The following is a 27,524-nucleotide window of genomic DNA, read 5'->3' on the forward strand; positions in this document are numbered from 1 at the left end:
TAAAAATACTGGTTGGTGGTGAATAGGCATTGTTTACAAGTGACGGTTAAGGAGCCTAACCTTCAGTCTGAACTTAGATAAATCGCTTTTATTTATTTGTGAAAATATTTTTATATCATTTTTTTTTTTCTCTGTATAAAAATATGATTAAATCAAATTTTAATCCTCTAAATTACTTGCAATGAAATGGGTTCTTCAATATTTTATATTTCTCCCAGACAACGTTGGGACACTGGTTTTGCTAGTACAACAGGCACTTGGTTAGTGTGTAAATTCGTTCCCTACGAACTCTGAAATGGGCCGATTTTTTTTAATTTCACACAAATATACTTGATGTGTCTGGGAATGTTCTTAGATTTTGTATCAGAATACCTTCGATAGGTACTGATAATTAAAAAAACAAGCAAAATACTATTAAATGCTGAAGTCCAATTTTAACCAAAATTAACACTTTTATACAGCCTAACATCACAATTGGATTCCAAAAGTTTTATCACCGCAAAAGCAGAAAGGCTCAGCATATAAAATCAACAGTAGGTTCTTTGATAAGACAAACATGTTCAAAATGTTTCTGTTGAGCACAATTGAACCATGATACTCGACTTTTGTATTGTAAACTTTAATTCAAGCCACTATGTAAACATAATTTTATAAAGTCAACAGTAGACTCTCTCCAATGTGGATTACAATATATTGTGGACTAATTCAATGTGGAGGCACGTGAAGCTTTTTCCTGGTAAATTGTGATGTCTTCGACTAGAGCTGGCAATTAATCGGTTTGATTCAAAAATGGGCGATTTCACAATGACAAAAGTAATGAAGATTTAAAGATTTGTTGATCCTCATCCAATGGCAGCTCTCTCTACTTGTGTGTATATGTACATATATATACACACACATACATAATCCGGACTTAAGATTTTGTTGTAGCTTCATGGTATATCTGATTGTCAGAAGTGTACTTTTGTGTATTATATATATGTGTGTGTGTGTGTGTGTGAAGTATTTTAGGTTTATAACTATTATACTTTTATCAATCAAAAGTGTTTTATACTAAGTTTTGCTCATTCATTTTAGAATGTTTAAATATTTTTCAAATCATCAGCATTTTATATGAATTTCCCTTTATTCAATTGAGTAGAATTTTATTTTATTAACATTGATTTTACTAACTGAACTTCTTTTTAAACCATAATTTTTGTTTTTTTTCCAGGTTTTTTGATGAATTTTTTAGTCGTCTACATCGAATATTCCAGGGGTTTTTTTTTTATACAGCATCTTCTGTTATAAACTTAAATTTGTATTGCTGCAGTTTGTTTCAGGATTTATTACTTGATATTTAAATTTGGAAATGTTTTCCCATTTCAGATATTTGTTTTTCATAATATACATAGAAATCGCCAAATTCTCCTACTTGCGAAAAGCAACAAAGATAAAAAGCTTTGCTTTTTTTTTTTTTTTTTTTTTTTTTTTTTGTGTACATGGTTTTGATACTTGCTCGTTTTTTAATAAAATTTATATTGATTTTGTTTTTTTGTATAATATGAAAGAATTTCCAATTTTTAATGAATATTCTTTAAGAAGTAAGTAAAGAATTTTTTAGGGTCATAAATTTTTAGAAAGTTTTATATCTAACTACATTGACTTTTTCCTTTTCCTTTTTTTTTTTTAAAATCTTTTTAAATCGATTATTTGTATTTAAATTATTCACAACGATAATTATGTATTATAGATATTCCTCAAAAGCATTCTTATCAATATTTGAACAAAAATTAAAGGAGAAATTTGCACTTAACTTTCAGTGGAAAATGGCAAAAATAGGTTTTATGACAAACTAAAAGGCCATATAAAATAAAAACAAAAAATCTTTTAATTTTAATAACTTGATCGATTTAAAAATGAAACCATGATAATCATTAAATTGATATTATCTCATTAAAGATTTGATGTGCAAGTTGGTTTGTATGTGCATTAATAATCTTAGATTACTTTTTTGAAATCGACCCTGGCATTCTATATCATAAACCACCTTATGGTGCAGTTGAGAAGCATAACTCAAGGATTATTGAAAATGTTTAATTTTCAGATTTTTTTATTATTTATTTATTTTTTTTAAGGAAATTAATAAATAAAATTACCTATGTGGATCATATCTTTTACAAAGCATCTTTAATTATGTTTTAATACTTATTAGTTTACACAGCCATGTACTTTCAATTTATTTATCTTCCCAAATGTCTTATGCTTTGCTTGAGCAGTATATTTTCCCATCAGAAAACAATGCTTTATAAACATATGTAATTCATGTTTTTTCCATCGTTTTGAAAATTTGCAACACTAGCTTCGCTTAAATAACTAATTTGTGAACTAAAAATCTGATTGGGCTCAAATTATGACATGCCACTTGAAGGTTAGTACTTTATAAAAGGACATGGATTTAAAAAAAAAAAATTCTTTTTTATTAGCCGCAAAATATATTTACAGGGTGGAACAATAAATTTGTCGCCTAAAGAAAACACTCTAGCTTTATTTTAAAACTTTTATTGAAAAATCAATTCAGGTGATTTTATTTAGTAGAGCTGGCATCTATTCAATGTAGCCACCTTCGGCCTCAATCACCACCTAAATAAGAGTCCAGAACTGGAAGCATACCTTTTCCATAAGTGCCAGCAGTAACTCAGTAAATACTCGGTGGATGGTGGCGATCAGGTTGGCTTTGGTGTTGTGGGAAGTCATGTTGGTGATGTTCTAGGCGTATAACCAAATGAAGTAATCAAACTGGTTCAGGTCAGGAGAGGAGGAGGCCAGTGAGAGAAGGGTACAAAGCCGTAGCACTCCTTCTGAAGCCAAGTCTGGGTTTCTTTGGATTTGTGGGCTGGCACAGTCCTGCTGCCACACTCAGGGTCTGCCAGCAGCCACCTGATTACACCAAGGATCACCACACTCTTCAGCACATCTAGATACTTTGGTGTTGACTTTCAAGCCGCCTTTGAAGATGTGAGGTGGTATGATGTGGCCCTCACTTGAAAGCACACCTAAGACCATAATTGTAGCCAGAAACTTCATTGAGCTGTGCGCTCAGGCGTTGAACTATCCGAATTTGCATTTTGAAGTTGCTGGCAATGGTCCTGTTATCATAACTTGGATCAGTAGAGAGCATGAGTTGTACAGTGGCACATCTCTGATCTCCTTTGTTGAATATTGTTACTTTCAGACATGATAGAAGGCTCTTATTACTCTTGGGATTTGAACACAACTGGCCAACTAAGTAGTCTGCAAAAAAAAAAACCCAAAAAAACGGCTTTCATCAAATGGAAATGGAATCATGTCGCCTTTCTGGGGCAATAATTTTATCATTCCACCCCGTTTTTATATATTTATTGGATCCAAGATTACTGGGTGATATTTAAAAAATACAAAGAATAATATTTTGATCCTTATAATGAAGATTAAGATTGTTAAAAAAAAAATAAATGAATGAAAATCAATGTGTGGATCATGTCTTAATTGTTAATTGTTTAATTCTTATAAGTTTCCACAACAAAAATATGTATTTTTATTTATCTTTCAAAACCTCTTATCCTCAGGTATGGGTGAAAATGATATTCAATATATTTACAAATGTAGTTGACTTAACATCTTTAGAAGATCTAAGATTTACAGTAAACCTCCAGTCGTGCTTCTCAGCTGAACCATGAAGTAGAACGCCATGTTCTCAACTGAAAAACTGTCTGGATTAAAATGCTCATGCATATAATTTTTAGATTTCAAATGAAAATCAAATACAGATTGTTTTGTTTTTCTTTTTTTTTTTATTAGATAGTTTGTTTTTGTTCAGATATCCCCCATATTAAAAAAAAAAAAAAAAAAAAAAAAAAAACTGTATGGTGTACGTACCTATGATGGAATGAAAGTCATATTCCAAAAATCACATAAACTAATCAAGTTTAATTTTAACTCAGAAAATCAAATTTTATGCGGAAGCAAAGACACTCTCAGATTGCCATCTTGAAAAAACAAAGGAAGGTAACTAAAAAATTCAAATTTGCTAGATCAGACTTGTCTGATTTCCTGTTAATCGCTTTAAATTGTTTAAAAATTATCTTTTCTTCAGAAAAGTAAAGCTACTTGGTCAATTTGAGTGATTTCTGGAATATGATCTTTTCGTTTTGTCACAGGCACATTCATCAAATTTTTTTTTAATATAGAATGCATTCTGGATAACCACAGATAGATCTTTTTAAGGATATTTTCCATCTAAGTTTCTATAACTTGTACTAACATCAATTAGTCTTATAAGCAATTAATTTTTGTTTTCCCTCAAACCAAAATATTTATTGAATTTAAGGAAAATGCTTTTATGTAACTAATTAAAAAAAAGAAAAAAGTCTGCTAAAATACTTTGACATCTAAATATTATAACTAGCTTCAGTATCAAAATGGCCGCACACAATTGCATTTTCCTGCTGATGGGAGGTTTGGTTCCCCTTATTTTTAATCCGACTTCATCCAAAATAAACAAAATCTGTAAAAGAGTGTAAAAAGTGATTTGTACATCGTTTTAGAGAAATATTTGTTAATAATTCAGGCCCAAAATTTGGCAGCGTTGAAGATCCAGAGGAAGAGGATGCCTCTCAGTCCGACGTTGGTGAGTGTGTGTTACCTTCCTTCCATGCCTGCTTACTGTGTCGGAACGAGCCTCACAATTCTCGAAAGACAAAAAAAAAAAAAACTTTTGCTCCCACTTTACAGTCCTGATTAGCTGGTACAGTAGTTTCCCTTTGCTGCCTTAGACACAGGTGGCGCCACTTTCATGAATGCTTGTGTGTACCACCATTTTGTTATCTTCACAATTGAATCGTCACTCTTTTGATTGTTACTTGCTCGTTTTTTTGTGTGTGATTTTTTTTTTTTTTTTTTTTTTTTCAGTTAAAACTCATATCGTTTAATGGTTTAAAACACTGAATAAAAATGAAGTGCTTATGCAGAAAACGATTTATTTTTCTACGGATGTTGTGCTGGCAGTTTATGTAAACCGCCAGAATATGCTACGCACTCATCAAACTTTAAAATGCTAGAAAGAAACGTTCTTGAATACATTTGTTGTATAGTAATTTCGATGAAGAAAAATGGAAATATAATTTAAATTAAAAAAAATCAACCAACAATAGGTTTCATGAACAAATTTTTTTTTTTTTTTTTTGTAGCAACAAATTAAAACTTTTTTTGTAAATGTTACTGTTTTAATTTTTTAGATTTTTGGTATTTTTTGGCACTTTTTTTTTTCTGTAAAGGATAAGGAGTTAGGTTTTTATTTATTTATTTATTTATTTATTTTTTAAAGATTCTCGATTATCTGCTGTGGATTCCTAAGGAAATGTCTATTAGGAAATTTGTCCAATCTGTCAGTGTGTTCCAAACCGACAACACTCTCTCATTGTAATTTTCGAACAGTTGTAATTTCATAGGACCACAAGTATTTCCAATAAATTTCCGTTCCTAGTAAGATGAAAGAACTTTTTTTTTCCAGCGACTGTAGCATAATCTGCAAACCCACTAGATTCATCGTGACAGCTTTATTAAAATGATTTATTTTAAATGAAATTTTTCCACAATTATAAAACTAATATTTTCTTCCAATTTATTAACTGTCGTCTGCTGCATTGGCTGAGCATTTGACCATATTCTGTCTGTTTACATAAGCTGTCGGAATAAGATAAGATTCACAGAAAAATGGGTCATTCTCTGCATAAGTACCAAAAGTTATGGAAAAAAATAAATAAATAAAAAATAAGATATGACTATTAATTTCACTTAAAATATATTAGAATATCTTAGCATTTATTATAAACTAGCAGAGCCACCCGGCATTGCTCGAAACCATAAGAACAAAATAAAAGTTAAAAAAGTGTAATATATTTATATGAAAACATCTATTTCTCTACCTCTCTCAATTCATCAATCTCTCTTTCCCCCCCACACACATCCCACTGCCCTCACCTCTTTTTCACCTCCGTCCAACCCATCTGGCTCTCGTTTTAATGCATTGATAATAATGTAAATGATTTACCTCTCATTTATATAATAGTTAACATTGGAAATCGCTGAAAAGTCGACACGTCCTCTGCAGAAATCTGACCTAGTTGCCCCCCCCCCCAAGAAAGTAATTATTTTTTCATTTTAGATATTCATCCAAGGCAACACCGATCAAGAATATTTTAACTTTATAGGTGTTTAAATTGTAGGGTTTTTTTTTTGTTTTTGTTTTGTTTTAACTTTTAACTGGACATACAAACATACACACAGACAATTGCTCTTTTTATAATAATAAAAACAAATATGTAAGAAGATTGTTAGCAATGTAGAATACTGGGGCATATGCATGATGTATGAACAAAAAGCGAACGAAGGTCATATTTAGATTATAAATCTTTGTAAATCTATTATTCAAAATTATTCATGTATAAATCAGTAAATATAAACTTATTTATTGTAAGAGGTGGTAAATGTCTGATAATTTCGAGAGGTGCCTCTCCTTTTCAAAAAGCAAACAACGCAAATGAATACTATAAAAATGGAAAATTAAATCTAATGTATGAATTATGCTAGTCGTGTTTCAAAAGTTGGATCTAAATAGTAGTAAAGCTGATAAATCTAACTTTGATTCTGGCTAGACAATTTCCATTTGTTATTATTGTACCATGTTATTGGCAATAAATTCACATACTTTGTTTTAACTTATTAAATACATAATTTACTTGGACAATTTCCTACAATGGAGACATTTTTTAAATAGATGCCTAAAAAGAAAAATCAGTTAAGCAGAATTACCATTTTTCTTTTAGTTAGAGTTGTTGTTCTTTAATTGCTTAGTTCATTTATGTACTAATAAAAAAGCCTTTGGCTATAGAACCTAGAAATATTTACAAAAATAATTTGAATACAATGGATTCTGAGCAACGTCGGGTCAATACAGCTGATCTCTAAAATTTGTGCTTATCGTAATGACAACAATATTATAACCATTTTTCATATGACAGGTGAACTTGTGAGGTTGATATCTAAGTAAACAAAGCACAACCTCCAAGAACACAAACTATGACCAAATATATAAATCGACAATACCCTTTCAACCCTCTACCTCATTTCATTATGAAATTGAATTTATTCTGTTAAATTGTACATTGCAAACAAAACTTCCATCCAAAATGCTGCAGCCGAGCAAAATATTACATGAATATTATCACCCTCAAAATATATTCCTTTATGAAGTCAAATTTAGCCATAATGCATTTTGTTTCATTTCTATATCAGTTAGCCACTTAATTATTTTGTTATATCAAACCATAGTTCTACATTTTTCAAAATCGAGCACCCTCTTTATATGAAACCATGTAGAGGTGAAGTGTGCACAGTGATAAGTAAGCTAGGTGATTTTTTTTTTTTATATTTAGACTGTTTGACTCATAAATTTTCACTGTTTTGCATCAAAGCAAATTAAAATTTTGATCCCATTCTTTAAGTGAGAGCTACCAATAATCTCCAGGTGTGTCTTAAAAATAAATCTAATCTGATTACTTATGATCGATTTCTTATAAGTTAAATTATCCTGATGAAAAATATATTTCATTTCTCTTGTATTTAAATTTTTCATCATTTACGCATATACACCATAATCCAGAGTTATGCCATCAATTTTCTAAACACCCATTGTATGGAATGTGACCATGATCAAAGATACTACAGCTCCATATTATTTCTTTCATTATGACCGGTACCATATTATCTGTAAGTTTTGGAAATGTGAGCTTGAACAGTTGAAAAATAAAAATCATTTCAAAGAAGGCTTTTTCTGGCTGAATAAAATTTGGTTAACCTGTACAATGCGCACAACCTTTAAATATATATATATTTTTTTTTACCCCAATATTTTCAGCAGCTTATTGATTGGACACAAATGTACCAGATTATTAAAAAATTGCAAAAGTTCAAGATTTTTAGGGGGTTCTAGTAAATCGATCACCCAGTTACAAGAACACAAAACCAGTAGAGGTTTGAGGTGTTTTATTTTTTTCCAAAATATTTTTGAATTTGATGAAGATTATCCAAGTTTTAAATTAGAAAATAATTCAGTAAATTAAAAAATAATGGGAGGGGAGCATCCCAAACCTCTACCTCTCCTGGTTTCATGTTTTCGTCAACTGGTTCCAATATGGGGAATCAATCTACTAAAATGTTGTAGTAGAAATTGAGAACTCTCTAAAAATCTTTAAATATTGAATTTTTCTGGGATAATCTGGTAAATTAGTGTCCAACATGGTGCATAATCGCGTCGACACAGCAATTCTTGCTAGATAACCGGTTAAGCAATGTCAAGCCTGGCCAGTACCAGATGGGTGACCATTTGGGAAAGCGAGGTGCTATATGTACCACAAGGTAAAATACCAACTTGGGAAATTAGTTCGGTCTATCTTTATCTCAAAGGTAGATGACCCTTAAGCTGTGGTAGACAACTCATCTAGTGATGGCATCACAATAAAAATATTCTTGATAGCCCTAGCGAAGCATCAAATATTCAGCTATGAACAAGATATGACTTGCACTACATACTCGTCTGTCTAAAAGTCAACTCTATTTTGAAATAAATAACCCTATCTCTAACACTGCCATATAATGAGTGATAGCTATATCGTTTGTGTGAAAACTTCACCTCCAACTGGGAAGCCATCAGGGATCTCATCAGAGATGCCCCATGAGGAAATATCTTTTCTCTTTCTGCAGAACAGTGTACAAATGAGACCACTGAATGGTTCAAAGCGGCAATTGAAGCTCGTGTTCACACACGGAAGTTCTATAGCAAACCCTATTCCCCCAATGGTTTACTTCTGCTTGTCCAGCTGCCATTGCTCAAAGGCAGCATGCATACCACAGACTTTGATTTGTCCAAAGTACTGTCGAATCCTTCCGGATTCATCTTCATGGATTAATTAAACTGCTTGGATTTTTACTATTTATATTTGTGGATGCTTAATTTTCATTGGTTAATAAATTATTGTTTTTTAATAAGCATTTCAAAAGGTTAAAGCTATTAGTAAAGTTTATTTTGTTAATGTTAGGCTTTTAGTTTTTATTAGTATGGGTTCCAGTATTTCAAGTTTACGTTTATTGTTACATTGTATAAGAATGTTAGTATTATCAACTAGGAACTTTCTAAACCGGGACAAGGGAATGGAATGCTGGTTTGTAAGGTGTTTAAAGATGGCACTTTGTTCAGAGCGATGTAATGTTAGTCTCCGAGACAATGTCGTCGTAGTCATACCTTTGTATATGTTTCTGTCAGAGACACTATCTCCCAATGGGCATTTGAATTCATATACAAGGTTAGTCTTGCCAAGTGATGCTGCCGAAGGGGAGGAATTGTTGCTGATAAGGCTGGAAGTCTTAAATTTGTTATCGTAAATAGTTAATTTTACTTTTTTTATTAGTGTCAATACAGTGTACATTTTTATTAATACTTTTTAGAGCTTTTTCATCTATTCTGTAATCATGATGCATTTGATTTTTGTAAAACAGTTTAATATATTTAGAGGCTGTTGATTATAAATCTTATTCTGATTAACGGTTTTTAATTTCATGATTTGTTGATCGATAAAATGGTTAGGGAATCTATTGTTAACTAGTATTTGTTTAATGTTATTGCTTTCTTGTTGGAAAATAGTTAGAAAGAGGAGATTAAGTAGGCCCGGGTTAGTAAATTGCAATAGCAGTTTTATATCGAAAGTGGCATTCGCTAAGATATTTAAGAGTAGAAGATTTTTTTATTGGTCGGTTTTTTATATGTAGAGGTGGAAAATTCATTATTAGCATCGATAAGGACATCTAGGAAAGGAATTATGTTAGTGCTTAATTCATATGTGAATTTTATTACAAAATTATTTTGGAAAGTTGTTTGTAATGTGTTTGTTTCTTTATTAAGTATTAAGATATCATCGACATATATTAGGTAGATTGGAGTATTTTTTATTCTGTTGAATATTTTATTCTAGGTTACACATAAAAATTGCTAGAAGTCGGACCTAAAACATAGCCCCGTGGCAACACCATCTTTTTGTAAAGATATTGCTATAGTGATCATATATATATCATAATTTAGTAATTTAAATATTATGATGTAAAATGGTTAAATTTCAAATCTAGAATTGTTATTATATGCAAGACAAAGATTACATTTCAATAAGTATATCTCCTTAACCTCTAGGTTTTCGATGTCTACCCATCTCCTCAAAGAAAATATTAGCAACTATTATAATGGTTTATACCTAATTTGCTAAATACAATAAACATAGAAAATCATAATTAAAAGTTTTTTAAGGTGTTTAAATCATATAGTAAGGGAAATTATATATTGGTTCAAAATGATAAGGATATTGAATTTCATATCCAAATTGTATGGTAAATTTCAAAGTGAAAGTTTTTGGTAGCAGTGAGGTAAAGGGATCCAATCCGTATTTTGGAATCTTCCACGGCACAAGGTATATATATATATATATACTAGCAATCGGTGCCCGGCGTTGCCCAGGTGTTTTGAGGTTAATGCTGAGAAAAAAAAAAAGGGTCAATTTTTTAAAACTTTGACCCCTATTATGACCTTTTAACATTTATTGTTTAGGGATCAAGTAAAGTTAATAAGTTAGATCCATGTCCAAGGAATCTATATCTAAAATATCACGTGTTTACTGTTTAGACCCAAAATTGTAGGAGGAGTTTGGTAGAGTTCTCAAAGGTCAAATCGTTGAATATATTAAATATTATTTTTTAAAGCAGTTTGGCCTTCAAAATTTCTGTTTGGCCTTTTTCTTCACCGATGAAATCTGGAGACGCAACGGGAATTTTCGGCAAAAAAATGTTGTTACTATGCACATCTATGTAATGAAATACAATTTGTGGCAAAATTTCAGGAAAAACTAATGGATGGTTATCTCGCAATAGTCCGGACAATTCGCTAAATTATCTCGTCAAAACCTTAAATCTCGAATTTTTGTGCATTTTTTTTTTTGGGAGGGGGGGCTAATTTGGCATAATAGTGTCCATTTAATAATATTATCTTGAAAAAATAAAAAAATAAGGAAAATTACCAAAAAAAACAAACAAGAACAACAAAAGTGTGCCGTATTTTTAAAAGTTTTATTGCGTTGTTTTTATTTGCTTCTTTTATTTCATCGGTGAAGAAAATGGCCAAACAGAAATTTTGAAGGCCAAACTGCTTTAAAAAATGGCCAAATTCGCGAAATTTGGCCTCGCTATAAAAAAAAGGGGGGAAATCCCCCTACTTGAACTTTCTGTTTAATTTCGCTTGTAGCGTTGATTTTTTTCTTTTTTCGCTATAAAAAAATAACTACTTGATGAAATTACGTGATTTTTTCTGTAGGAAAACTTTATCCGATGACGAGTACGTACAATATATTTTTTTTAAAAATATTTCCATTTTTTTAATGTCAATGGAAAACTGCACACGTACCCAAACCCGAAATGTAAAGACCACGAGTGAACGCGGGTTTTTTTTTTTTTAGTTTAGTTTCATAATGACGGCCGTGATGTCGGAGGTTCGATTGTAAGTTAGTTTCGTATCTTTGTAATTTGTAAATCGCAAGTTAGGAAAAAATTAAACCCTTCCAAGATGGACAATAAATAAAGCCATAATATTTTATGGTATCGTTAAAAGCCTACGAACCATAGTTTTTTAGGAGATGTGATTATTGGATTAACCAATCAGAAATCGTCTGTGGCACACACATCTCTGTTTTTATAGATAGATATATATATATATATATATATATATACACTGCATATTAAATTATTAACGAGTTTACATTTTTTTTTTTAAATATTTAAGGAATGATTGATTAAAAATCCATGAAACTTTGAGAAAGTGCTTACAATACTATTCAGCTACTCCAGTCAAAAAATAAGTCTTTAAAGCAGTATTAGCGAAACTATGGCAAAAGATAGGAATATTTGTTGATTTCAGTGTGTCAAGTTATTAACGAGGTTGAGAAAAAAACACAATATACCCATAACTTGTTTATTGAAATAATTTTCAAACATTAAATGAACTAGGAAAAATGCTTAGAAGACAATAACTATGTAGCAATTTCTACGTTGACATAATTAGTAGGGAATATGCGATCCTTTTTTTTATAAATGACTTGTAGAAGATGTTGATTCACAGAATTAGTAAAATTTGTGATTTCTTCAACAGTTATTCTTCACGATACCTCTTGGAGAGCATCCCACAACTCATTGGCGTCCACTTGCATAAAGGTGTTGCTTCATGATACTCCAAAGGTTCTCAATTGGGTGCAAATCTGGTGAATTCGCAAGCCACTCCATCTTCCGTCGCCCAGAGAACTCCAGTTGTTGCAAATACTCTTTGCTTTTGTTTGCTGCATGCGAGGGAACATTATCCTGCATAAAAATAATGGTTTTTCTGAACGTCAACTTTTGCTTCTTCAGAAAAGCTATGTAAGCATTTGACATCATTTTTATGCCTTCTGGGACTCTCCATGGGCCAACTAAAGTACCTCCAATAATCCCAGCCCAAATCATTATCTCACCACCACCTTGTTGGCGCTTTAAACACTGATGACGATGTCATCCATCTAGGACCCATCTCTTGCTCAAGTCATCTGGGCCATCAAGAGTGACACGCACTTCATCCGTAAACAAAACTTTTGAAAAATCCGTTTGTCCTTTGCCCATTTCAGTCGGTTTTGTATGTGACATTGCTTTAATGGAGGCTTTGTCACAGGCTTAACAGACTTTGCCACTTCTTTCAGAAGGCGACATCGAGTACTTTTTGAGACATTCTTCAATCCAGCTTGGTCAAAGACTTCTGGATTTGTCTGTCCAGGATTCTTAACAATTTCATGTTTAATTGGGAGTAAAGAACGGCGTGAAACAACTCTAGATTTACCTTTGCCAGCTCTGTTACGTACCTATGTAGGGTCCTTGACAAAGTTCTTCACAGTTTGATGGTACCTTCCTATCATTTTCGATATTTCGATGGTAGTTTTACTTTTTGCTAGCTGTTCTGTAATAGTACTCTTTTCAGAATTACTCAAACCACCTTTACGACCCATTTTATTGACGAAACAACCTGCCTTGTTAATAATTTGACACGCCTCAAATACGTTGGATTCAGCAATTACGATGGCAAGTTGTTTACATTGTGTGGAGCAGTACGAAAGTTTCACAGTACGTGCAGCTCAGCATTGCCAACGTTTCCGAAGCTTTTGATACCAGTAATTTTCTGAAACTGTTAAAAAATGTTCTCGTTAATTTGACAAGCAGTGTGTGTGTGTGTGTGTATATATATATATATATATATATATATTCTATCTTCATACATATAATGTTGATTTCCCCCCCCCTCAACTGACATCATAGGACTATAAACCGACATTACATATAATTCCAATATGATAACAATTCCTGCCGATAAATGATGCATGTTTACATACATTAACGTTCACTTTTATTCGATTTTGTAATTTCTTAAATTAGTTCCGATCATCTGGACTCTCACAAATAAATCTTAAAGGTAGCAGACATAGCTTTCACTCATTCTAAAAAAAAAATCTACTTTCACTCTCATGTCAAACACCATGAAATACTGTTGTCACGTCTGGGCAAAAGTTGCTCGGTGCACCCTATCTTACCTTGGTAGTTCAAAACGGCTTCGAAACCTAGTAACTGATGCCCTTTTCTCTTCCCTGCAACCTCTTTCCCACAGAAGAGATGTTGTAAGCCTGTCTCTGCTTTATTGTTATTTTCATGGCAGGTGCTCATCTGAGCTTCAATCTATGGTTCCCTTCTCTCCAAACTTTCGCAAAACCACTCGACTATTTACAACCACTATCAACAATCTTCCTTGCTCGCAATCTGTCTAATTCTAAATGCAGATTCCATGAACAAAGCTTCTTTCCTAGAACTGTGTGCCTGTTAAATATGGTTCCCTTGGCTTGCTTTCAAGTTCAATGTAAACTAGTTCTTCTGGAGCTGTCCCCTCAAATAATCCAAATTCTACCCAATCTACACCACTAACAATTACTAAATTACCACCTTATATTTATTAATCCCTATCCTCGAGTGGCTTTCAATTCTTGACAAGTCGTGATTACTTTGTAAAAATAAAAAAACAGCAATTCCCCTTCATTGCATTTTTTTTTTTTTTTTCTCAGGCTAGGACCATTATTTTTTCACTTATTCCATTAAATTACCTTTTAGCTTCAATTTCGTTGGGTAAATGCAGAACGCTCTCTCATGCTTATAAAGTTCTTGCTGCATTCTGATTGGCTGACGTTGATCCAATTCCTAGAATCTTCTAGCAAATAAAGGAATACATTTTGGACTCTGGCTTGAACTAAAAGTAGAGTATTCATACAAAAATAATATATATATATATATATATATATATATATATAATTTTTTTGCTATAATAATTAAATACCTACAGACACTAGTGTTTCATCCTTTCGGGATTCTTCAGTGCAGGGTGTCACGATTAACACCAGCCGAACGATTCGAACCCCGCACCACGAGACATCTCTGGCTCAATTAGCGGAGACCATATCCATTCGGCTACCATTAACTGCATGAAATAGCGTTGAATTTAAACATTTTAATTTTTAAATGTTCATTTACGTCAGTCAGAGAGTGATCTAATCGTTATACGATGATCTATGCATAAGATATTAATATATATATATTAATTCATCACCTGAAGAACCTGTGCAAGAGTAACGCATCTACAAAAACTGACATTATTTCAGCATTTCAACGTAAACAAAAAGGAAAATATTTTCATAGGTTTTTATCCATAATTGATGCTGATTTTATTTTTGATAAATTTTAAACAAATATTTGGATTATTTAGATTACCATTCTTGCTTTTTTTTTTTTTTTTTTTTTTTTTTTTGTTACATTTGAAATATTTCGGATGATGCGACCTTTCATCTTTTCAGTGTGTATCTTTTCAAACTTGGGAATTCTGAAATTCCATCCAAGTTCCCAAGTTCGATTAGAAGGTTCTTAGGGAACATTCTTCTAAAACTTAGAAACTTGGACAGAATTTTGAATTAAATATTATCCATCTTCATTTTAAAAATTCCAAAGCACAAAATATATTTGTCTAATGTATGTATTATATAAATATTTATGTTAATACAATTTTATGTAAATAAATATAAAGGAACTAAATTGCAAATTATAAATAGGAATTATATTTACTGCCTAGCTTTCTGATGTTAACAGAAATTTTATTTACTACTGGTATTAATGATTTTTATTGTTTTTTTATTTATTTATTTTTTTTTTTACAAGCAATGCTTGTTGTCTCAGCTAGTCTATAAATAAAATTATAGGTCAACCACAGACGTCTGTTTTTAAAATATATATCCATAATTTTCCCTTTTTTTGTTACTGAAGTGAAGCTTTGTTCTGCCACATCTTAACAATTCCATTTTAGTTTTTTGTGTTCCTTGATGAACAACTTCCTATCTATTGTTCTGCTGATTAACTTATTTCCTTTTTTTTTTTTTTTTTTTTTTTTTTTTTTTTTTTTACTTCCATTGTTCAGTCATTTGTTCTCATTCACTGCCACACCTTGGTTAACAATTCCATTCTAGTTCCTTTGTGTGCATTACTGTACAACTTCTTATACCTTTGTTCTGCTGATAAACTTCGTTGTTTTTTTTTTTTTTTGTTGTTTTTTTGTTTTCCTAACACTTTTGGGGTGTTCAACGTCGATAGTATAGCATGAACGAAAGTGAAGATTGATTTGAATGAAAGAATGATTAAAAAACCAGGATAGGTTTGTTTATAACTCCATTTCTAAAAGTTGTCTAACACCTGTTTTACATATAAAACAGACGTTAAATCAAACACGATGATAAAACTTGTAAACTCTTAATGTTTCACGATTGTTTCTTCCATTTATTCGGCCGCTGCGTTCAAACTGCTTTCCAATCCAAAAGATTGAATCTGTTAACAACTTTTGCTTAATGCTTAACAACGCACAAATGATTTTTGTGCATGTTCCAATGATGCTATTCTAGCAGACTATCGTCATTCTGTTTTTTTTTTTTTGTTCATCTTGAACCTGCTTTAAGCTGAGAGACCTGCTTAAGGGGGGGAGCGAAGCTTGCCTTATTTCTGCCCTTTGCCATTGTTTATTTCTTTAGCTGTTTTAGATGGAATCAAAATGCTTTGAAAATCGTTAGTAAAGTTTGATGTTTAACCACAGAATTTTAGGAGTGCATTTTGAGGTTGTTCTTTCATGAAGTTAAAAAAAAAATATTACTTTTTCAAATTACTGAATCTTTTTTTTTTTTTTCTAAGTACAATTTTTTGAATGATTGCTTCAATAGTCAAAACCATTTTGATAATTAGATGTTTGAGCCAATGTATTAGTGTGCAATAAATTGGACACCATTGTTGTTTTTCTGCAGCAAACTAATTTAATTTTTGGTGTACCTATCAAGGTTGTGCATGTAACCAAAGGCATTCTGTACTACAGACCACTTCATGGTGCAGCTGAGAAGCATAACTGGATGTCTAGTGACAAATATTTGATTTTCAGGAATTTTTTTTTTTTTTTAAGAAATTAATTAAACTTTGGATAATTCGGACTACTGTTCTTATCTTGATTGTTATTCCCATAATGTTTCGTACAATTTAACTTCTGACCTTATCAGGTATATCTTGTCAAACTCGGGAATCTGCATGAAATTTGAAGCAAAATCCTTTATTTAATCTATGAGTAGCATGTTCTTGTTCTGTCAGCCATGACTGGGTAGAAGTCTTCTGTCATAGGTGACAGAATATTCTTATACATTAAAGAAAAATAATCGTGTCATTAGTTATTTACCTTGACCTTTTGTAAAAATGTCTAAAAACGTTTTTGGATTTTTTTGTAAGCCAATTTTTGTTTTGTTTTTGTTAAATAATTCCTGGTAGATATATCTATAACTATTAAAAAATAAACGGTAGATTTAAGTGTGAAAATATTTAACCGATGAACTCTTAAATTAACATGAAATAATAATCATACACCAACAATGGTTTATATCAATTAAAATCTTTGGATGGATAAATAACGCATACAGAAATGTCAGCAAGGTAAAGTGTTTTTCAACCTGCCGACATATTTCTATTACTTTTTGTGCCTGCATAAATTCCTTCATAGCTTGAAGTGGTTTAATTTTTAATCTCTTTGTCAATAGCGCAAATGGTAGGGAATGTGGCTGGAGCACTAAATGTTTTGTTTCGATTTTAACTGATGGCACCAAAGTCGCTTTTTTTTTTTTCTTTTTTTTTATATAAATTAGTACTATATATTAGGTACAATACAATATTCAATAGAGAATTGACTTTTTAATAATAAATACAAAATCTGCATGAATTAAAATATATTTAAACATATTTTTATGACCGGGCAACGTCAGGCCCCTCCACCCTGCTAGTTTTATATAAAGGAACTTGATGTTATATTAAAAGTACACCCTCTGTTAAAAATTATTGAAAATTAAAATTTTGCTTCACCAATGTTTGCATTAATATTCATGACATAGAATTACATCAGTATTTTTTTATGTATAATTTGATTTTTGGTAAGTAGGGGTTGTCTTACTTGCTATTTACTTTCCAATGCCAGTCTTTTGTAAATTTCAATAGGATAGAACTGAACTTGAAAAAAAAAAGTAATTTAGATACCCCCCCCCCGCTCTCATCAAGAAAAAAACCCCACCAACCTTGTTTTTTTTTTTTTATTGATTTTACCTTAATTTTTTTTAATTGTTAGAAGGTAAGTGGCAACAAGACCTTAAAATAAGATGCTAAATCAGACATTATCGATTAAAATTGAAAATCTAAAACGAAAAATCATCATTTAAAGAAAAAAGAAAAAAATGTATCAATTTGCATAGAAAGATGCGAGAAAAATAAAAACTGAGGCTGTTTTCAATTTCTACAAATTTACTAACCCTAACCCACTATCAGTCATGGATGGAGAACTGTTGTCAAATTTGGATTGATGAATCTCGTCTTCCATTTGAGGGATCTTGATAAGATGCAGAAACTTCTGCAATCTTATTGGCCCCATCCATTCTTTGCAACCTCTTTCTCACAGACGTGATGTTGCTAGTCTCAGTCTTTACTATGAATACTATTATGGCATATGTTTATTCCCGGCTTCTTTTGTTCCAGCTTGTTTGACTTGTTGGTCTAGTGGTCTCCATCAATTCACTGTTTTGATACCTCATTTTAATTTAGTTTCCTATTCCAATAGCTTCTTTCCAAGAACTACAGGCTTGTGAATCTCTTTCTGCTGATTGTTTTCCTCCTATCTATAGCCTTGGTATTTTCAAGACTAAGGTCAATAGGTATCTCCTGTCTTTGCGATAATCATCTATTGTTTTTGTTAGTTCCTTACATTAAGTGGCTTCATATCTTGTCTGGAACGATTTCTGTAAAGTAGTCTTATTATGGAAAAGAAATGTTTTCCCTTCATCAGGCAGTTTTATATAATGGGATGGAGATATATATATATAATGTGTCCAAACAAACACAACTTTCTCTTTATCATAGGGTGGTGGATGCTGCTGCTGATTTTATAACATACAAAATTGTTAATCAGTTCTCGTTTATAAATAGTCTCCAGCAATGTTCGGATTTTGTATAAGGCTTGACTTAATTCTGATTAGTCTTGTCTGATTTTCCCATTCTCTTTGAGTCCACTTCAGCTTTATCAATTATTCTAGAAAGAATAAGCTGTTTATAACTGACAAGCGGACATTTTTTTTTTCTTTTTATCTCAATAATTGACCTGTTTGGGCATGTTACATGCTTAGTCTTCAAACAACCCGTTCTTTCAAGTTCATACGACTTAACATTTATATTAAAAGATGCGATCACATTAATGACCTACAAACGAATGAACTCTTTTTACAAGTTTTTACTAATTTTTCAAATCCTTTCTCTAAATCGAGAAACTTGTATCAGTGTAATCAATAAAGCATTTTGATTAAATATTTGCTATGGAAAGCTAAAGTCGATAGACAACTCGCTGCTCAACTCCCTGTGACGTCACATATCCCCCCCACTCGATGCCCCCAACATTGTGTGGTGTTGGTTTTTATTTTTTATTCTCTTGTTTTGGTTCTGGCCGTGTTGTTGTCTTTTATGCAGTTGTAGCGAGGGTGCGCATGAGTTCACAAGTATATCAAAATAAAAAATAAAGAAAACACAGGATAATGCTGACTCTGATACGTTCTATATATATATATATATATATGTATGTTGAAGTCTGGGTACATGTGTGACAACCCCCCCCCCCCAACATTGTGTGCCATGAATTTTCCTTTTGTCGTTCTAAGTCTGGTTATGTTGTCATTTTTTTTTTTTTTTTTGTAACTATCGGTGATGGGCACACAAGTTCATAAGTATAAAAACAAAATTAAATAAAAAATAACTTCAAACAAAAACACAGACTCCAACACTACATACATATTAGTTGGGCTCTGGGTGTGTGTGTGACACCATCGACTCTTTATATGCTAAAGTCATTTTAAAATGAAGAATGTAATAGTTTTTTTTACCTCAAGTTTAAGAATTTGCAAACAAATAAAAAACTAAAATGACTTTACTGCATCCTGGACAGTGTCGGGTAGGTTCAGCTAGTGTGTGATGTGATATATATATATATATATATATATATATATATATATATTAAGACTTTTTTTCAGTCACTAGAAATAATAGATACCCCACGTACGAGTTATTAGGTAATTTTTACAGCTAGCAGTGTTTCGTCTTGCTGTTTAAATTTAACAACATAGTGCGTATTATTTGGGTTCTTTGGGCTACTGTTTTCATTTTGAGTTTTATTTTCACAATTTTGGTCGATATGTACTTTGTTGAACCGAGGAATCTTTTTCAAACTTGAATTTGCACAGATTTTGAATGGAACCCTTTATTTAATTCATGGGAGTAGCTTGCTCTCGTTCGTCAGCTATGACTGTGTAGAAGTCCTAAGTAATTAACAATTTTGAGTATCACCCACACTGAGGATTAAACTTTCAACCTCAAGAAGTAACTACAACAAATGAATTTTACAAGGTATACTATGCACTATGCCATTATTACTTCTATTCATTAATGTCTTCATCATAAAAATTTAGAAACATAGAAACAAAATAGTCATATTTTAAGTTGATCTCAAAAAAATATACATACAAATTTCTAAATACTTTTATCGTTTCTATAATTTTATTTTTAAATGAGTTTTAAAATAGATTTCCAATTCTTTTCAGTATAAGAATCGAGCTATAATCATCCAGGCAGTTTACCGAAAATGCTGGAAGGTGTCAAATGAAAATTTCACTTTTTTTTTTTTTTTTTTCAATGAAAAAGTATATGATTTCTGTAAATAGGAAGAATTAATGAAAAATGAATTGGAAAAAAATGTATAAGCCAATGATAACATACAAATGTTTCCTTTTGATTTTTTTTTTTTTTTTTTTTTGTATTAGGATTAAGTTGTCCAGCATTTCAACGTCATTCTGTAAACCACCCTGACGATTTTGATGATGGCATGGTTCTTATACTGCATAAGTATCTGTTTTTTTTTTTTTTTCTAAGAGAAGAAACTAGACCCAAGGTTATTGATGAAATATTTAAACAAAATGCTTTATGATGAATAGATGGTGGTTGTGCTAGTTAGTTCTAGTAGGGAGCAAGGGTCATTCAAATGATTTGGACCAGTCTAATCTGGTTGTGTTTATTTTTATAATGTACTAGATGTACCCAGTGTTGCCTGGTATAAAAGTTGTTTTTTTTAAAAAATGAAAAAAAAAAATATACTTAAACTGAGATTGAAACCAAAACCTAAAGACAGTGAGTCAAGTATGATAGCCAGTAGACCAGCTTGACAGACTTTAAAAAGTGTTTACAAACCTCGTGAAATAGTTGATAAATAGATAAAAGTACAATGAACCTCCAAACATCAAATTTTCAATTTTGATCCCTTAGCAGCCATTTGAAATCTGGATGAAAACCAATTAAAGTTTTCCACATATCTGTATATCCTATATACCAAGTTTTAAGTCTGTAGATCAAAAATTTGTTGAATATATAGGTTGAGAAGTGTCCTCACACACGCACACATTTTTACTTTTATAGATAATATTAAATTAGCATAAAACAATCCAGTTAGCATTCTTGTATTAGATTTTTTGTTTTGTACGAAAACATCAATTAATCTATATACTATTAAAACTTCTGGTAACTTTGTTATACTTTGTTGTTTATACACAAACAGAAACATGATTGGGTGACAAAAATGGAATAGGAAAAGTATGCATTACTAAGGAAGTATTTCAAAATTCACAAAAGTCGAACAATTTTTTTTTTAACTGGTTTTGTGTTTTAACATAAAAAACATTACATGAAAACTTGATTATTTTTATGGTATATTTTGTTAAATGAAAGTACAAAATAGGTCAAATGAGCCCCTCTCTCCCCATGTTAAGAATGTTTTTTTATAAATAACTAGCTTTAGAAAAGCTTATAACATAGGGAGGGGCTCACTTTACTTTCCTCCCCATGTTAAGAAAGGCTTTTTTTAAATAATAGATGGATACAAAGGTCACTTCCTTTTTTCTTTCTTGATTCAGTCACACTAGTCAACATAACTTGTATGAGAATTGGCTTTTTTCCTTCCTGAATTCAGACTTAGCATGAAAACCATGATCAATGGAATTTGAAATTGATTTGTCAATTCCCTTGGAAGGGAAATCTAATAACTTTTTTTCTTTTAATGAATGAACCAATCAGAATGCTCGAATTATTTGGACTATTATTTTCATTGTGGTTATTTTCACAGTTTAATCTCTAAACCTCAGATGCATTTTTTCACACTCTGTAACTTATAAGGAATTTCAAACTAAACTTTTTGTTTTCATTCAGTCTTTATGACAAAGTAATAATTTAATTCTTTTTAGTGGAAATTGAATCTTCAACTTCCAAAAAATTGTTACTTACAATTGATTGACACTTACCACCTTTATCCATTGCCCCATGACTCTAATCAAAATGAGAATAGTAATCCTAATAATCCAAACAATCGCAAAGTATCGATCCACATCTAAAAAAAAATTTTTTAATTCTGAACCATAAAATCAGAAAACATTAAGTTTTCAGTCTATTAAATATGGAATCAAAATTGACAGGTTGGATCAAAATTGAAAGATGGGGTCAAAATTAATATGCTATTAAAGCAGTAAAATGCAAGAATCTTAAATATCATTTAATTGCAACGTTCAGTTGGACATTTAAAGCCGAACATGGCTCATTTATGTTTGCTTTTAACATTATGAAGAAGAAAAATGATTTTTTTTTATATAAAAATGTCTGTAGAAGACATTGTTTTGCTAAAAATATTCAACAATGTGAAAAATATTGATAATTCTTTTCTTAAAATTTTGTTACCTCCATATCTTCATTAGGTCATTTTTTTTAAATTGACTTTAAGAAATTTTGATTTGGTTACATTGTCATAAAGATAAAACATCAATATTTTTCCTGTTTGTTAATATTGCTTAACATTTTCTTTAATAACTTTTTTTCTTTATTGCTAAAAATGTATTTGTTTATTTTTTTTTTTTTACTGACGAGGTCAAAAGCCACTCGCAGATAAGGGTTAATGTGTTGAATGATTAAGAATATCATGAGAGGATTGAAAATAAAATTTATAAAATTTGATTACTCTTCCAATTCTTGAACACACTTCATACAAAACAATTTTTCAAATTTGTAATAAATATTTAATTTTTCAGCTACATTTTAAAAAGTGAATCTATTGGTATAATTTGTCTTAATTTTCAAAATCTTTTTTTTTTTTTTTTTATCCGAATATATGAATTTACATTTTTCACAATCGGGCAACTGTTTTTTTCTTGGCTGAAATCGTAAAGTTTTAGCTGGCATTAATTTCATAACAAACGAGCTTCAAAATGGTTGGGGTTTTTAATCAGTCTTAACATTTGATTACATTGCTCCCCTTCTGCTACCCAACTAACAAAACGTCAACCATTTTGTATATCATGTTTTTTATTGATTCCTTTTTTTCTTTTAAAACTATATCAAGTTGCCTAAGAGTTTTTGTTTTCATGTGTTTCTTTATTTTATTGAATAAGATACAAAAAACTTTGTCAAATTCCCCTTATATTAAAAAATAAAGAATCTTTGATGCACACACCCATAATGAAATGAAAAGGGTTGTAAATTGATCAAATAGTTTTATTTTTTTATAAAGAAAATCATTTTTAAGCAACTAATGAGAATTGGTAGGTATTACAACATAAATCTAGAAAATATGAACTATTGAATGATCTCCCTTTGTTTCTGGCCATATTGGTATAAGATTTGATTTTCCTATTTAAAAATAAAACTGCTTGATCAATCTGATTTTTTTTTTAAATATATTTTCATTTTATCACAGGCACATACATCATACAGATGTTTCTTTATTTTTGTTCTTAATATAAGGGGAATTCTGAATCAAAATAAAAATTTATATAATATATATATATATATATATATATACACATACACACAAGAAATAGGAAAAATAGATTATGAAAATAAAATTTAATAAATTATACAATAGTTATTGATTCATCAAATTCAAATAATGAAAATCCTTAATCCATGGATTTTCAAAGATATGTTCTTTTCATCAGAAGATAAACGTTAGTAAAAAAAATAAAAGTATGCTAACCATGGTGCATTTTTTTACTAATTTATTAAATTTATTTTCATCTATTTTTCTTATTTCTTTAATTGCTCTAGTATATTGAGTTTTTGATTCTTGATTGATTCCAATTTTTAAAATATTTATTAGTGATGGGACGGTTCAAATATTTTTCCTTGATTGCGATACAATTACCAAATTCGATTCTGATTATTTTTAAATTTCCCTAATATAGTTGCTTTCTTTTTTGGGGGGAGGGCAGGGGGATTGCCGTAAAAACCCATGTAATGTGTCGATATATATTTTCACAAATGTATAAATACTCTTATATGTGACCTATAGATTTTATTTTTACTAGTTGTATAAAATCCATAAATATTTATCATTAATACAAGTCATAGAAAGTTAAGTTTTAAACATAGAAAATAAAAAAGAATTGTTTTGGGCATTGGAAAATAGGCACAGATTTCTCCAATTCCTATACCGATTCTGATAGCACTAAATGTTCTGATTTCAGCTTCTGATTAATCGTCCCAACACTAATATTTATATTCATCTCTGCAATTATATATGTATGTATTATATATCAAGCGGTGAGAACCAGAAGGTGTAACAATATTTCGAACTCATTTTTTATAAATGGCAACTAATTTTATTAAAAATGAAGAGATAGGAAGTATTTTTTTAATTTCAAAATATTTTAATAAATATTTAATACATAAACAAACAAATACTGATCCAATGAATAAGTAGTTCAATAGATTCTATAATTGTAAACGAATTAAATATTTCAATACAACAAATCCTCCATGTATTTCTGCATTTTGATTGTGACACTTCCCATTAACATTTGTCGACCCAAGCACCCTCAGCACCAATCCTCCTACACGTGATATTTTGATTGAAAATATTAATCCATTCAATGGGTTCACACCACACATTTCCTATTCTGTGCATATAGTTCAATCTTAAATCCGTTTATAAAACAAATTAATTCTTTATTAAATATTGTTTCTGCTTTTCAGACAATTTATTGAGTGATTTTTTTTTTTTTTTTCAATGTGCGTTTATTTCCAAATAGTATCGCATATCAACTGTGGGGAAACTGATTTTGCAATTCCTAAAGCTGCGTACCTTAAAAACACTTTTTAAACCTGACATTGTGATATGAAACAAGAGAGCGAAAAAGAAGCAACCTTAGAAGTTAGTGTCGTGAATAATACTTGGTTAAACAGAGCTGAGAGAGGTGGGGGGGGGGGCAAAAAATTACGAAATACTAACGTCTTAAGACATGAAAAACTGTAATCTTCGGAAGATCTCCATCATTCTAGTAATTATGGGAGCAACTGGACCTTTGAAAAAGAATTTCAAAATCTACCTAGAAAATATACCTGGTGAAACAAATGCAAGATACAAACAATTGCACTAAAAGGGACGGTTAGAATCTTAGATCTCTGTTGGGGGTCCTGGATATGACCTTAAACTATATCCAGTGGTGAGGCGCCAGTTTGCGGGCTTTGGGGAGTGTGGAGCCACCTTTTAATTACCATTGCTCCCAGGTCCACTCTGACCCGGAGTGGTAGTACCTGTTAGGGTTCCAACTATGGGTTAAATAGAAACCGACTTGAAAACAACAAATATATTCTATTAAAAAATGTTTCTTCAAAATCTTTGGATTCGGCATTAAATAACGCGAAAAGGGTTGATATGCCGTAAAACAACCAACCAACTCTCAGTTGGAATGTATGAGATAGTGGGTGAATGTCTGGAATCCTGTAGAATGCTTCTTCCCCACTTAGAATGAAATAAGAAAATCAAATTAATTTAACTACAGCCACCACATAAACATATTTCCAGCCTGTGGATTTGGGAATTAGCAAAGAAAATCTATATATAAAGTAGTAGCGTTCCTGTGTGTCTGTGTGTACAACTCTTCTACAGCCGACACCAGTGGACCAATCATGACCAAACCTGACATGATGTTGTCCAACCGAAGGATGGTGCACACTATTTTTCAAGATCAAAGGTTAAGGTCAGGACTTTGGTGTATGCTTGGGTACCTGCTTTGGCATTTCATTTTTACTCTTTCCAAAAAGCATAAATCTGAGTCTACAATAGAATTTATTTCATACTTAACTGGTTTTGGAACACAGGTTCTTGTCATTCGTGACAGGTAATTAATATTCATGATATTGTGATAATTGTACCTTGATGTATGGCAATACCCCATTCATGACCATCACCAATAAAATGGACAGAAATCAGGGAGGGGTTCCTCCTCCAGAAGTGATACCTTAATTTTATCATAATTATACCTTAATTCATTTCAAGTAATTAATATTCAAATCCAGTATAGAGTATAAAGTTATTACATTCATAAACCAACACCTAGCATCTTTGTGGCAACTAGGTAGTATTCCGGGGGCATCCCTATCAAGGAATATCGACAGGAGAGCTCAGAAATTTTTTGTAGGCTAGAATGCTCTAATCGTAGTACATTAGCTTTTCAACTTAACACCTGACATTGTGTCTAACCTAACTATTAAAAAACGAAAATAAAGGAAAGTCTGTATGGTGTACATACCCATGGCAAAACGAAAATATATTTAAAAAATGACAAAATAGTTTCATTTTGAAATAAAGAAATAAAATTTTATGAGCATAGAGAGGGGTGATAGTTTTGTCTGACATTTTAAAAATATATTTAAAAACAATGGATGTAACTCTACAATAATTCAACTTTGCAAGATTTATATTGTAATGCCTATGAATTTCTTTATTTTATAAGGTATTGTAATGCCTATGAATTTCTTTATAAAAAAAAAATGAGACTATTTGATCGAGTTACTTTTTTTTCTTTTTTTTTTTTTTTTAATATATTTTCATTTTGTCATGGAGATTATTCTTTATTTTTTTTATATTGCGGGAATTCAAAAATATCGAATCCTGGGTTATCTTGGAAGTTCCAAACTTATATTACTACTATTAATAATAATTTGAATATGTATGTGCGCCAAACATTCTCAAATTTGACATAAAACCCTCTTGGGGTGACAGAATTGTACCAAATTTGTGCTGGTAGCAGTTTTCAATTGCTGAAGATGTATTTGCTGAGATTTTAGATCCAAATGATTTAAATTGTTACTACTAATAATAAACACAAGTTCCAAATTATTGCTCAGGTTAGGAGCATTCTTGGGTGTATCACACAATTCAAAATTAAATACTACTACTACCACCACCATTAATATGATGTAAAAATACTGTATTATCTTTCTGATTATTAGCTTTTTTTTTTCTTTTTAAATTTCAGATGCATACTTAAATTAGCTTTGTCGTTAATGTTAAACATTGTTTTTTTTTTTTAAAGTTTTTTCCCATTGATTTTAATATTTAATATAGTTTTCATTTTTATAATATATATATATATATATACATATATGTATATCTAATGAAAATATTTTAATGTGATTGAAAAAGAAAATGATATATTCAACAACATTGTCTTTATTTCAAGACTTCCTCAGGATGATTGATTTGAAGAAATTAAATAAAAGTACAATATTTAAAGACATTTCATGCATTTTGAAAATTTTATTCTTTTTCGAATGAACCATAGCCGTTAGAATTCAAAATATCTAATGCGTTTAGAACATGGAAATTTTTTTTTTTTTAAATGTTTTACTTTTTCTGAGACAGATTTTTTGTTTATATC

At 30.8% G+C, this 27,524-nt stretch overlaps 1 protein-coding gene across 20 annotated transcripts in view; it reads left to right on the forward strand.

Moving 5' to 3' along the window:
- LOC145260330 (echinoderm microtubule-associated protein-like 2) overlaps positions 1-27,524 on the forward strand; it is a 488,936-nt gene that overhangs the window by 409,690 nt on the left and 51,722 nt on the right. For 9 of the 20 annotated variants that reach the window (XM_080118225.1, XM_080118227.1, XM_080118223.1 and 6 more), the window contains one exon: positions 4,589-4,648. The exons of the other annotated variants lie outside the window; for them this stretch is intronic. In XM_080118225.1, the coding sequence (XP_079974351.1) occupies positions 4,589-4,648 (60 nt within the window). The remainder of the gene's footprint in view (positions 1-4,588; positions 4,649-27,524) is intronic. 20 annotated transcript variants of the gene reach the window in all.

The sequence above is a fragment of the Euprymna scolopes genome, chromosome 36 (assembly GCF_053919585.1).
Source record: "Euprymna scolopes isolate OS-2025 chromosome 36, ASM5391958v1, whole genome shotgun sequence".
NCBI lineage: Eukaryota > Metazoa > Mollusca > Cephalopoda > Sepiida > Sepiolidae > Euprymna > Euprymna scolopes.